This window comes from Otolemur garnettii, unplaced genomic scaffold (genome assembly GCF_000181295.1).
Source record: "Otolemur garnettii isolate 467f Iridium unplaced genomic scaffold, OtoGar3 scaffold00388, whole genome shotgun sequence".
NCBI lineage: Eukaryota > Metazoa > Chordata > Mammalia > Primates > Galagidae > Otolemur > Otolemur garnettii.
Window position 1 is genome coordinate 43,418 of NW_003852783.1, and position 11,644 is coordinate 55,061.

The 11,644-nt window shown below is 39.4% G+C and overlaps 1 protein-coding gene across 1 annotated transcript in view; it reads right to left on the minus strand.

Moving 5' to 3' along the window:
- LOC100941651 (adhesion G protein-coupled receptor E1-like) overlaps positions 1-11,644 on the minus strand; it is a gene marked incomplete at its 3' end in the record, with an annotated part of 59,659 nt that overhangs the window by 24,157 nt on the left and 23,858 nt on the right. Inside the window, exons 6-11 of the mRNA XM_023509131.1 lie at positions 9,862-10,005; positions 7,794-7,834; positions 7,209-7,296; positions 4,280-4,432; positions 2,104-2,168; positions 1,469-1,595 (exon numbers count right to left, since the gene is read on the minus strand). Of these exons, the coding sequence (XP_023364899.1) occupies positions 1,469-1,595; positions 2,104-2,168; positions 4,280-4,432; positions 7,209-7,296; positions 7,794-7,834; positions 9,862-10,005 (618 nt within the window). The remainder of the gene's footprint in view (positions 1-1,468; positions 1,596-2,103; positions 2,169-4,279; positions 4,433-7,208; positions 7,297-7,793; positions 7,835-9,861; positions 10,006-11,644) is intronic.

An 11,644-nucleotide genomic window follows, 5' to 3' on the forward strand; every position in this document is an offset into this window, starting at 1 on the left:
ACTACTATAGAAGCAGTTGTACACACAGGACATCTACACTACCTCATTTAAGGGAATGCAGAAGGTTCTATAATAAGCTTATCTAGCATAATAGCTGAGATTTACTGAGCCTTCCTAGATACCTAGGACTGATAAGTACCTTATATGCATTAATAATCATAAACAGTCAACTAAGTGTGTTAGTTGGCAAAGGATACCCTAACATAATTCCACAGACTGTGTGCTGTTAAGCAACATAAATTTACAGTATGACAGCCCTGGAGGCTAAAAATGTGTAATCAAGATTTCAGGGGCATCATGTTCCTTAGGCAGAATCTTGCTCTGCTTCTTCTAGCTTCTGGTGGTCACCAGCAACCTCTGGAATTCTTTGGGCTGTGGCAGCACAACCCCAACCTCTGTCTTCAGAAGGCCCTCTTCCCTCTGTGTGTGTCTCAGTTTCCAAATTTCCCTCTTTTTATAAGAACACCAGTTATATGGAATTTAGAATACACTCGAATCTCATATGATCTCATCTTGATTTGATCACATCTGCAAAGACCCTATTTCCCAACAAGGTCACATTCACTGGTGCTGGTGGACATGAATTTGGGAAGCATAGTGTCCAACCCAGTAAGCTGGATTCTGAAAGGCTTCCAGTTATTCCTGCCTCTTATATCGATCATGTCTAAGTAATAAAGCACCCATCAAAATCTCAAAGAATATGGTTCCAGGAGCTTCTAGATAGCTCAAAATTTGGATATTCCTGGGGCATGACATGCCTGAGGAGGGCTGGAGGCTCTAGCCACCTTCTGCCAGGGCTTGTTTTATGCATCTCACCATTTTGTTGCTCATCTGTATCTTTTGTAACATATTTTATATAAACTGATAAAGGCAAGTAAAGTGCTTCCATGAATTCAGTGAGGAAATTAATTAAACATTAAGTAAAGTCATGGGACTCTAATTTATACCTGGATGTGGTCAGAAGTACAGGTTACAACCTGGGACTTTAAATTGACATCTGAAGTGAAGGTGCTCTGTGGGACTAAGCCCTCAAACTGTGGGATCTGAAGCTACCTACAGTGGGGTAATGTCAGAATTAGGTTGCAAGACACCCAGCTAGCACCTGCTGGAGAATTGCTTGTTTAGTATGGAAGAGAAATCCACATAAACAAAGATGAAGTATTCTGTGCCATTTTGACTATGTAGGAGTAGAGTACGAAAATAACCCAAAGTGTTTTCCTTTTCACCAGTAACGGTAGGATGGTGGGTATGTTCTTAAGTGATTTTCACCATGATGGGGAAGAGAGCTAGTTTATTCTCTTGTCACTTGAATTTCTATTTTTGAAAGCAGAGGTCTACTCATACAATATTAGCATAGAAGACAATAATTCTAGGAGCTGATTGATTTCTATAATTCAGTAGGCCCTGTCCACGGCAAAACCCAAATCTCTGTAATAAAGTCAAAGGGCTCTATTCACCACCCCACTACCTGTATTAAACAATGAATGTTGGCCTTTTCCTGGAGAAACAGAACTCGCAATAAATTCCACTGTCCAGATTAGTTGGGTAGGCTTTGTTGCAAAGTTCTTTCTGCTTTCTTTTCTCCTATGATTTTCCTTTCAAAGAAAAGAAGCTCATTAGATAAACTCACTGAAATTTAATAAAGTAGGAATGTGTATAAATGTGGTCAGGTGATCCCAGGACACATTTATTAAGGTACTACTAAGTGGGGTGGGCATGAGGTTCCAGACACTGACTCAAGTCTTTCAATGACAGCTGAGGCATTGTCACTCCTTCCAAGAATCTCTCAATTTCTACTGACATCTGAGACCAGTCAATTCTTTGCTGTGGGAGACTGTCCTGGGAATTGGAGGGGTCTGTGCTGTGCCCCTGGTCTCTATTCTCTAGATACCAACATCAAATCTTTCCCCTACACCTAAGGTGGTAAAAACTGCAAATCTTCGCAGACATTGACAGATGATTCTGTGGATTGAGGACAAAATTGCCCCGGGGATGAGAACTATTCTATCCTAAAAATCAGAGAAAACCATGCTAGTATGACAGCAGGAGAATGAGGTGAGATGGTTGCAGCAGTTTTCCAAAGCCAGGATTCACCACACTTACCTGAATATTCACTTCTGTCTGTGTCTCTTCACTACTATTGTCTGGGGTGGTCATGGAGAAAGCATCTATGAAATGAGATATGGGAGAAAACCCGCCCCGATCCTTTCATTTCTTCCAATCACTGTCAGATTGAGTCTTTACTTAATGCTCCTGCAGACCGTGCTAATTCCCTTCTAAGCACCCAAAGTATTTTGCATAGTAGAATTAGAAAAGGGAATCAGAATGTGGCTTCCAGTTTAATATTTCAGTCAACAGTATTTATTGAATATCTAGTCAAAACTGCACATGATGCTAAACCACACAGACATAGGACAGTAAACAGACAAAACATGTGCTCTTATGGAGTTTGTAGTCTGGAAGAAAAGGCATTATGGAAATAATTGTAATTAAATAATTAAGTGATTGCAAGTGATGCTCTTATTAACTAAGATGTAATTGAATCTGAATATTTAGTAACAGGCTCCAACATATCCTGGTTGCATGGAAGGCATCCTGGAAGAATCAGGGTTAACTGACTTAAAATATAGTAGCTGTTCACATGTGACATCTACCCTATCTCATTTCAGAGAATTTGGGAATGCTCTGTTAAAGGGTTATGTAGCATAAGAGCTGATATTATTGAGCCTTCCTAGGAGCCAAGGAGTGCTAAGTATTTTATATGCATTAACAATCACAAAGAGTAGGTGAGGTGCTCTAGTTTGCTAGGGCTGTCATAACATAGAGTCTTACAGCAACATGACATACTGTTTCACAGCTCTCAGGCCAAAGTCCTGGGATCAGTGGGGTCAACAAGAGCATGTGCCTTTGAAGGCTCCCAGGAAGCATCTCACCTGGCTCCTCCCAGTAATCTTTGGCATTCCTCATGTTGTGGCAGCAAAACTCAAACTCTGTCTTCACATGGGCCTCTTTCCCTGTGTGTGTCTGTTTCTAAATTTCCCTCTTTTTGTAAGAACATGAGTTATATGAGGCATAATGTCCCCCCTTAATCTGCTATGACCTCATCTTGATGAAGAAGATCACATTCACAGGGCCCCAGATGAACATGAATTTGGGGAGTACAGCATTCAGACCAGAAGTCAGGTTCTGAAGTCAGCAAAATGGACAGGATGTCATTTCTGTGATTGGGTTATAAAAGTATGACTTTTGTCTTATTCACACTCTCTGGCTGTGCTCAGGTCCTTGCTATAATAAAGCAAGTGAAAGAAGGCCACGTATCTAGGAAGTGATGACTACATCCTACCAACAACTAAAAGGAGCTGAGGTCTTTGGTCCAGTGCCTTCTAGGAACTGAATATTTCCAGCAACCATGTAAAGGGGCTTGGAAGCAGATTCTACTGCAGTCAAGCCTCCAGATGTAACCCTAGTCCAGAAAACACCTTGATGGCTGCTGTGATAAGCCTGAAGTAAAGGACCCAGCTAGGCCATGCCTGGACCCACAGAAATTTTGAAACAACAAATATGTGTTGTTTAAGCCACTAAATTTGCAGGGTAATGTCATACAGCACACATAAGTAACACTGTAGATCTTAATATTATAAGATTTATAGGGCAGGCATATAGAAATTAAACTTCTTTATCTGAAGGCCATCTAGTCAGGAGACAAAGAAGTACTTAAATCCAATCCCTGTAACTCCAAACATGGGATTATACTAGGATTGAACAGATAGGTCAACATGTTGAGGGCAGTAAGAGCCAGGTGTCTCATTGTTGGAAAATGAAGCTACAGATAAAGAGGCTGAGACAAGCCTTACTGTTGCGCTGGCATCAGAGGTGACAGCATAAATTCACAGGACCTAGGACATAGACAGATAAACAGACAAAGACATTGAATTTAAGGTGACAAGGTCAGAAGAAAAATTTAGTGACATCTTTTTGTAAGGTCAGGAAAGAAACCTGTATAGGAGATATAGATGGGGTGGCCACCATATAGTGGTGGTTCTTTATATCGTGATCTTGGATAATGTCTCCTTGGACAACAAGAGCCACACAGGAATGAGGGATTTGGGTTAGGACAGAGCTCTGCTCTCTCACCCTGGCTCTCAGAAGGTCTTCCCAACATCCCCCAATCCTGGCTCTCAGAAGGTTTTACCAACATCCCCCAATCCTGGCTCTCAGAAGGTCTTACCAATGTCTTCCATATTTTTTCTAGCAGGAAAGGGTTGTGGGAGATTCTTACCATAACAACCTGGAAAGCCAATATCAAGAAAAGAAGCCTCCCAGATGAAGAAAGGATATTTTGCCACACAACTGCAAATGATAGGTCCAATTTTGCCTTTACAAGATGTTATAAACTTGCACTTTGCCACCCCAGTCTCACATGCATGGATATCTGTGAATCAAGAGAAAATATTGTTGTTTTTCATTTTCATGCAACTATACCAGTTCCCTTGCCCATGGAATCTTTATTTTGCTCAACATTTTTCATAAGTATACCCAAATGTCCTGAGCAACCCAACCCAAGGGAAAACAAAAGATGCCTATGCTTCTCCGAGTAGGAAATAGGTTGGAAAACTTGGCATTTACCACAGGATTATTAAGATGCAAAACAAAAGTGAGGTATTGGTATTGGAGTTGCTTTCTAAGCAAAAGTAGCTAAGCATTTTCAAGTCTTTCAGGTAAAATCACTAGGGGCACATATTCCCCACTGGGGAAGAATCCATTGAGTAAACTCTATTCATATCACATAAACCTATAAACACTAAATCTGATGTAAGGATATCCTTATGAATTTTTTTCTGCAAGGAGTTTTTCTCTGTAAAAGTGAGGAAAAAACATCCTAGGAGCCTTGACAGACAGCTCAGTTCCCCTCCCCCCACCATTATCTTCTTTCTCTGGGACTAGAACTACTAAATTTAAGCTGAACATAAGCCATCTTACAGCCTCCCTTGCAGAGAGGTGGAGCCATCTAAGTATTTGCAGGGCAATGGATGGAAACTCAGAATGATGTGCCATACAGAAAATGAGCACCCCTTCTACTTCCTTTCTTGTCCCTTTCCCACTGGCTGGCAAGAGGATGTAGAAGTAGAGTGAGGGTCTCTTGACATATGATGGAAGTTGAATGTTGAAGATGACCAGAGCACAGAGGAGCCATGGAAGAGCCACATCAGCCTTGAGCTGCTTATGCTCAAAGTGTTAAAAATAATAATAGTTAAGCCTTTGTTTAAGCTGCTATTATTTGAGTATTTGTTATACCACCTGATTTGGTGTACTGATACAGATATTAAGTTCACATGGAACACTTGTGAAAATAGAACATATGACAAGTCTCAATGACTTCAAAAGGATTGCAATTTTAGAGTACACTCTCAGATAAGAGTACATTAAAAAGATAATATAAATCATGACATGACCAAGCAGGATTTATCCTGGGTATGCAAAGCTGGCTGAACACATGCAAATCAATCATTAGGGTCCATCACATCAACAGAGCAAAGTTGAAACTCATGTGATCATCTTTGAAGGACACAAAGGATTTGACAAAGTTCAACATTATTTTTTGATAAAAGTGCACAATAGAATTAAATAAGAAACCATTAACACAAACACCTAGAAAAGTCCCAAACATTTGTGAATGAAACACAGATTCCTAAATAATCCATAGGTCAAGTGATAAACGACACAGAAAATTTTAAAATATTTTTACCTGAATGATAATGAAAGCCAAACACACCAAAATTTGCAGGATTCAGTGGAAGCAGTACTTAGCAAGAAAAGAGAAACTCTAATTTATAGCTAAATTTGAAGCTTTAATTGCATTTGCTAGAAAAAGAGGATGGCTTAATAATCAATCACTCACTTAAGCTACCAAATCAGAAAATTAAAAATGAAATACAAAAAAAGGTAGAATAAAATAATAAAAAGAAGAAATCAATGTAAAAGAAAACAGAAAATGATAGAAATAATCAACAAAGCCATAAGTCACATCTTGAAAATGATTACCAGGCACAGAAGTTAAGAAGCAAGCACAGTCCCTGACACAGAGCTCTTAAAACCCTTGTAATTTCCTGAGCAAAGACACCCTAGAACCTAACACACAGCTCTTAAGATTTTTTAAATTTCCTGAGTATCAGAATCATGGGACTCAACTCCTAAATTCTGTGAAATCTTCTGGGTCATGGTAGCATCTTCTGTTCTAATAAGGTGACTGCCAGCCAGCTCCCATAGGCTCAGAATGGGAGCTGGTTGCCATGGAAACCAACCATGAGATTAAAGGGCTAGAACAGTATTTGCAAACCCCACCCCACCTACTGGTAAAAGAGAGGGACTAAAGGTTGAGTTGATACCAATAACCAATACTATAATCAATCATACTGAACTTATGAAGCCCCCAACAAAATCCAGAAGGACATGGCTCCAAAAGCTTCTAGTTAGCTGAAATTTTGGAGATTACTGGGATGTGACACATCCAAGGAGATCCTGGACACTCCACACCCCCTTCTCCCATACCTTGTTGTATGCACCTCTACAAGCCTGCTGGTGATCTGTACCTTTGTAGTATTTTATATTAACTGGATAAATGTAAGCAAGGTTTTTCCCTGAGCTCAGACAGCAAATTAATCAAACCTAAGGAGTGAGGTCACAATTTGTAGCTGGATGTGGTCAGAAGTTCAGATTACAACTTGGGACTTGCAATTGGTGTCTGGAGTGAAGGCACTATTGTGGGATTAGTCCCTCAAACTGTGGGATCTGATGCTATCTCCTGGTAGATAATATATAATTGAATTACTAGACACCAGCTATCTGCTTAAAAATTCCTTTTTAATCTGGAGAAAAAAATTCACCATACATTGCTGACCAATAATGAATTATTCTGTATTGTCCTATGTGAGTGTACAGGAGAAACTAACACAGAGTTTTTCCCTTTCTACCAGACGAGGTAGGATGTGGATAATTTTCTCCATATTAATGGATGTTGGAATGGAGAAGAAAAAGAGGTGGTTTATTCTCTTCTCCCATGAATTTACATTTTTGAAAGGAGAATCCTACTCATTAATATTAGAGTGGAAAATTCCACTCTAATTCTGAGAGTGAAAATCATAGGGCCTGCCTAGGCAAGATCCCAGATCTGCTTATGAGATCACAGGTATCTACTCAGCACCTCTTACCTATATCAAACAATGGATTTCCACCTTTTCTTGGAGAGTCAGAACCTGTATTCAGCTCCTTTCTTCTTTCATCCTTTCTCAAATTTTCCTTTCAAAGAAATAAAGATAATTAGGTGGATTCTCACTGAAATTTCAGAAAGCAGGAATATGCATAAATGTGGTAAGGTAAGCCCAGGAGATGACATTTATTAAGGTTCGTCTACACAGGGTGGGCTTAAGGTTGTAGACACTGACAAAAATCTTCAAATGATGGCTGAGAGATTATTAGTCTTTCCCAAAATGTCTTAATTTCTGCTGACATCTGAGAGCAGTCAATTCTTGCTTGTGGGAGGCTGTCCTGGATATTGTAGGGTGCTGAACTGTGTCCCTAGTCTCTTCCAATACCTTCCCAACAGCTCTAAAGTAGTGACAATCACAAGTGTCCCCAGACATTGAGAGGTGACCTTGGGGGAAGATGACAAAATCACCCTTAGGTGAGAACTACTCTATCCTAAAAATTATGAGGAACCATCGCTGTGTGGTAGCAGGAGAAGGATGTGGAGAGATGGTGCAACTGTTACCTAAGCCAGGCTTCACCCTACTTACCTGAATATCCACTTGTGATTGTGTGTTTCCACTACTCTTTCCTGATGGGAGGAAGAGTAGCCATTAAATAGGATAAGGGAGAAAACCCACCCTGCTCTCACTCTTCCAATCACCCTCAGTTTGGGTCTTTCCCTGATGTTTCTGCAGCCTACCTGAACTACCCTCTAAGAAATCCAAAATGTATTCCACTGTAAAGTTTTATAAGGGGATTGATTCTAACAAATAATAGCAAATAAATAATTGAGTGTGGGGGATAATTAATAAACAGGATGCAATGGTGTGCTGATGCATAGCAGAGGACCTAAGCATATCAGAGTTGCAGGGAAGGCTTCCTGAAACAATCAGTGTTAATTCAGTTAATAATATAGAACCAGTTGTTTACACATTACATCTACACTGTCTCATTTACAGAAATGCAATAGGTTCCATAGCAGGCTTAGGGAGCATAATAGCTAATAGTTACTGAGCCTTCTTAGGTACCTAGGACAGCTAGGTATTTTGTATGCATTAATAATCACAAAGAGTAGGTGAGGTGCTCTAGTTTTCTAGGCCTGCTGTAACAGGGCCACAGAGTGGGTGGCTTACAGCAACATAAATATACTGTCTCACAGATCTGGAGGCTAAAGTTTGTCACCAAGATGTCATTAGGACCATGTTCCTTCTAAGGAAGGATCATCTTGCCTGGCTGCTTTTACCTTCTGGTGGTTGTGAACAATTTTCTTCTTTCTTTGGGTTCTGGCCCCCAAACTCCAATCTCTGTCTTCATATTGCCCTCTTCCCTATCTGTGTGTGTCTGTTTCCAGCTTTCTATCTTTTTATAGGAGCACCACTTCTGTGGGATTCAGGGTGCACCCAAATCTCGTGTGATCTCATCCTGACTTGATCATATTGCAAAGACCCTATTTCCAAATAAGATCACATTCACAGGTGCCAGGTGGAATGACCCCACTGAGCCAGACTCTGAAATGGCTTCCTGTTACCCCTACCACTTGGTATTCACACTCTTGTATAATATTTCCCATTTTCTGTGGATTAGACCTAGTCTCTCATTACTTATGAACAGAAAATAGCAAAAGTGATGGGATGTTACTTTTGAGATTAGATTAAAGAGTCTGACTGTTGTCTTATTCACACACTCTGGATGTATTCAGGTGCTTTCTATAATAAAGCAAGAGAAAGACTCCCATAGATCTAGGAACTGATAACTTCCTGCCACCAACCACCAAAAGGGGACTGCTGGCTTCAGTCCAGGGGATCATAATCAACTGGATATTTCCAGCAATCATGTGAGTGAAACAGAAGGATATCCCACCCAGTTGAGCCACCCAATAAAACCACTGTCCAGAAAACACCACCCCAAGGCAGGTATTATAGACTCCAGAGCAAAGGACACAGGTCAGCCATGCCTGGACCTGCAGAAACATTGAAACAATTAATGTGTGTTGTTTAAGCCACTAAAATTGGAACTAACTGGTTTTGCAGCAACACATAACTAACACTTTACATCTTAGTATTACTCCCATTTACAGAGAAGGTATATAAAAATTAAATGTCACTAATAGAAATCATCTAGTTAGGGGATAAGGCAGTACTTACATCTAATACGTTTAACTCAAAATGTGGAATTTTACTATGATCGAAAAAATAAAGAAACATATTGAGGATAGTAAAAGCCAGGCTTCTCATGGTTGGAGATAAGCGTTTGGTATTACACTGGCATTCAAAATAACAGCATAAACTCATAGACAAATAGACACATGAATTGAAGTTAAGGTGTGTGAGAGATAAGAAACAATTTCAGAAAAAAATTAGAGATATCTTTTAGAAGGCCAGGAAAGAGACCGGTATAGGAGACATAAATTTCATGGTGTCCACATAGGATGTTTTTTTATGTCATGGGCTTGGATAATGTCTCCTTGGACAACAAGGACAATGAAGGAATGAGGGACATGGGTTAGGACAGAGCTCTGCTCTTTCACCATGGCCTGGAATTAGTAGCTCTCAGAAACTCTTGCCCTCCCCAGCTCTGCTCTATTTCATGGAGGAAGGAGTATTGAGTGATTCTTACCATCACAATCTGGATGACTGATATTAACCAAATCAGCCACCCAATTGGAGAATGGATATTTTACAATACACCTGCAGTCGTATATGGCTGATCCAACTTCACAAAATGGTATGAGTTTGCACTTTCCCAACCCAGTCTCACACTCTGTGAATAAGGAGAAAATACTGTTGTTTTTCATTTTCATAGATATATAGCACTTCCCTTGCCCTTGGAAACTTTATTTCCCAACATTGTGTATAAGTGTCCCCAAATATCCTGATCAATTCAGCCCAAGAGAAGATAGGAGATGGCTCTGCTTCTCTAGGCCAGAATGTAGTGGGGAAATGCAGCTCTTACCATAGGATACCTAAGAAGAAAAACAGTGAAATAATTATTCTGGAGTCCCTGGTGAGGAGAATCATAACCTTTCTAAGCAAGAGTAGCTAAGCATTTGCAAGTCTTCCAGGTAAAATCACTAGGGGCACATGTTTGGCACTGGGAAATAATTTCTTGAGTAAACTCTGTCCATAACACATGAGCTTATAAACACGTCTAACTAAACATTGTCATCAGATTTTTTTTTTTTTTTTTTTGGTACAAGGAGTTTTTCTCTGAATAAGTGAGAACATTGTTCTAGGAGCAATGGCAGACAGTTCAGTGCCCCAGTCACCTTTTACCCCTTCTATCTCTTGGACTAGAAATGCCAAATTGAAGCTGAACACAAGTCATTTCCCAGGCTCTCTTGCAGCTATGTGGGGCCAAGGAACTATTTGCAGGCCAATGGATAGAAGCTCAGAATGATGTATTGTACAGAAAGTGAGCATCCTTTCTACTTCTCCTGTCCCTCTCTTGTTGGCTGGATGGTAAGAGGATGAGGACTTAGAGCAGCTATGTTGTAACACAAGATAGGAGTTGGATGTTGAAGATGGAGGAGCATAGAGCTGCATGGAACAGGCACAGAGCCTGGGCTCCTGGGCTCTGTTAAAGAAATGGCAGTTCAGTCATTGTTTGAGCTGCTGTTACTTTAGTCTTGGTTATACCACCTGATTTGGGGTGTTAATAGAAATAGTACATTTACATGGAACAATTGTCAAAATAGACTGTAAGAAAAATCTAAATGAATTCAAAAGGCTTTAAGTTAACAAGGCCTTTAACAAGTATGCTCCCAGACAAGAACACATCAAAAGTTTATGCATTATGAGCAAATGGGATTTATTCCTGGTAAGCAAGGCTGGTTTAACATATGCAAATCAACAAGTGGACTCCTCACATTAATAGAACAAAAGTTTAAAATCATATGTTCATCTTCACTGATGCAGAAAAAGCATTTAACAATGTCCAACATCCTTTCCTGATAAAAAAAAAAAATTCTTGATAAAATTAAATAAGAAACCACATTTCTAAATAACCAAAATTCAAGTGATAAACCCCACAGAAAGTTTTTAAATGTTTTTAACTGAGTGATAATGAAAGCCTAACATCTCAAAATTTGCAGCATGCAGCCAAAGTAGTACTTAAAAGAAAATGTATAGCTCTAAATAATAGCTAAATTTGAAACTTTAAATGTATTGATTAGAAAAGTAGGATGACCTAAAAAATCAATTATTTAAGCTACCTAGTAAACAGGTTAGAAAATTAAAAATGAAATTACACAAAGAAAGTGTAATAAAATAATAGAGAGCATAAATCAATGTAAAAGGAAACAGAAAAATTCTAGAAATTATCACCAAAGAGAAAAGTTGATTCTTTGGAATAATTTATAGACACAGAACTTAAGGAGAAACAACATCCCCTGACACTGAAC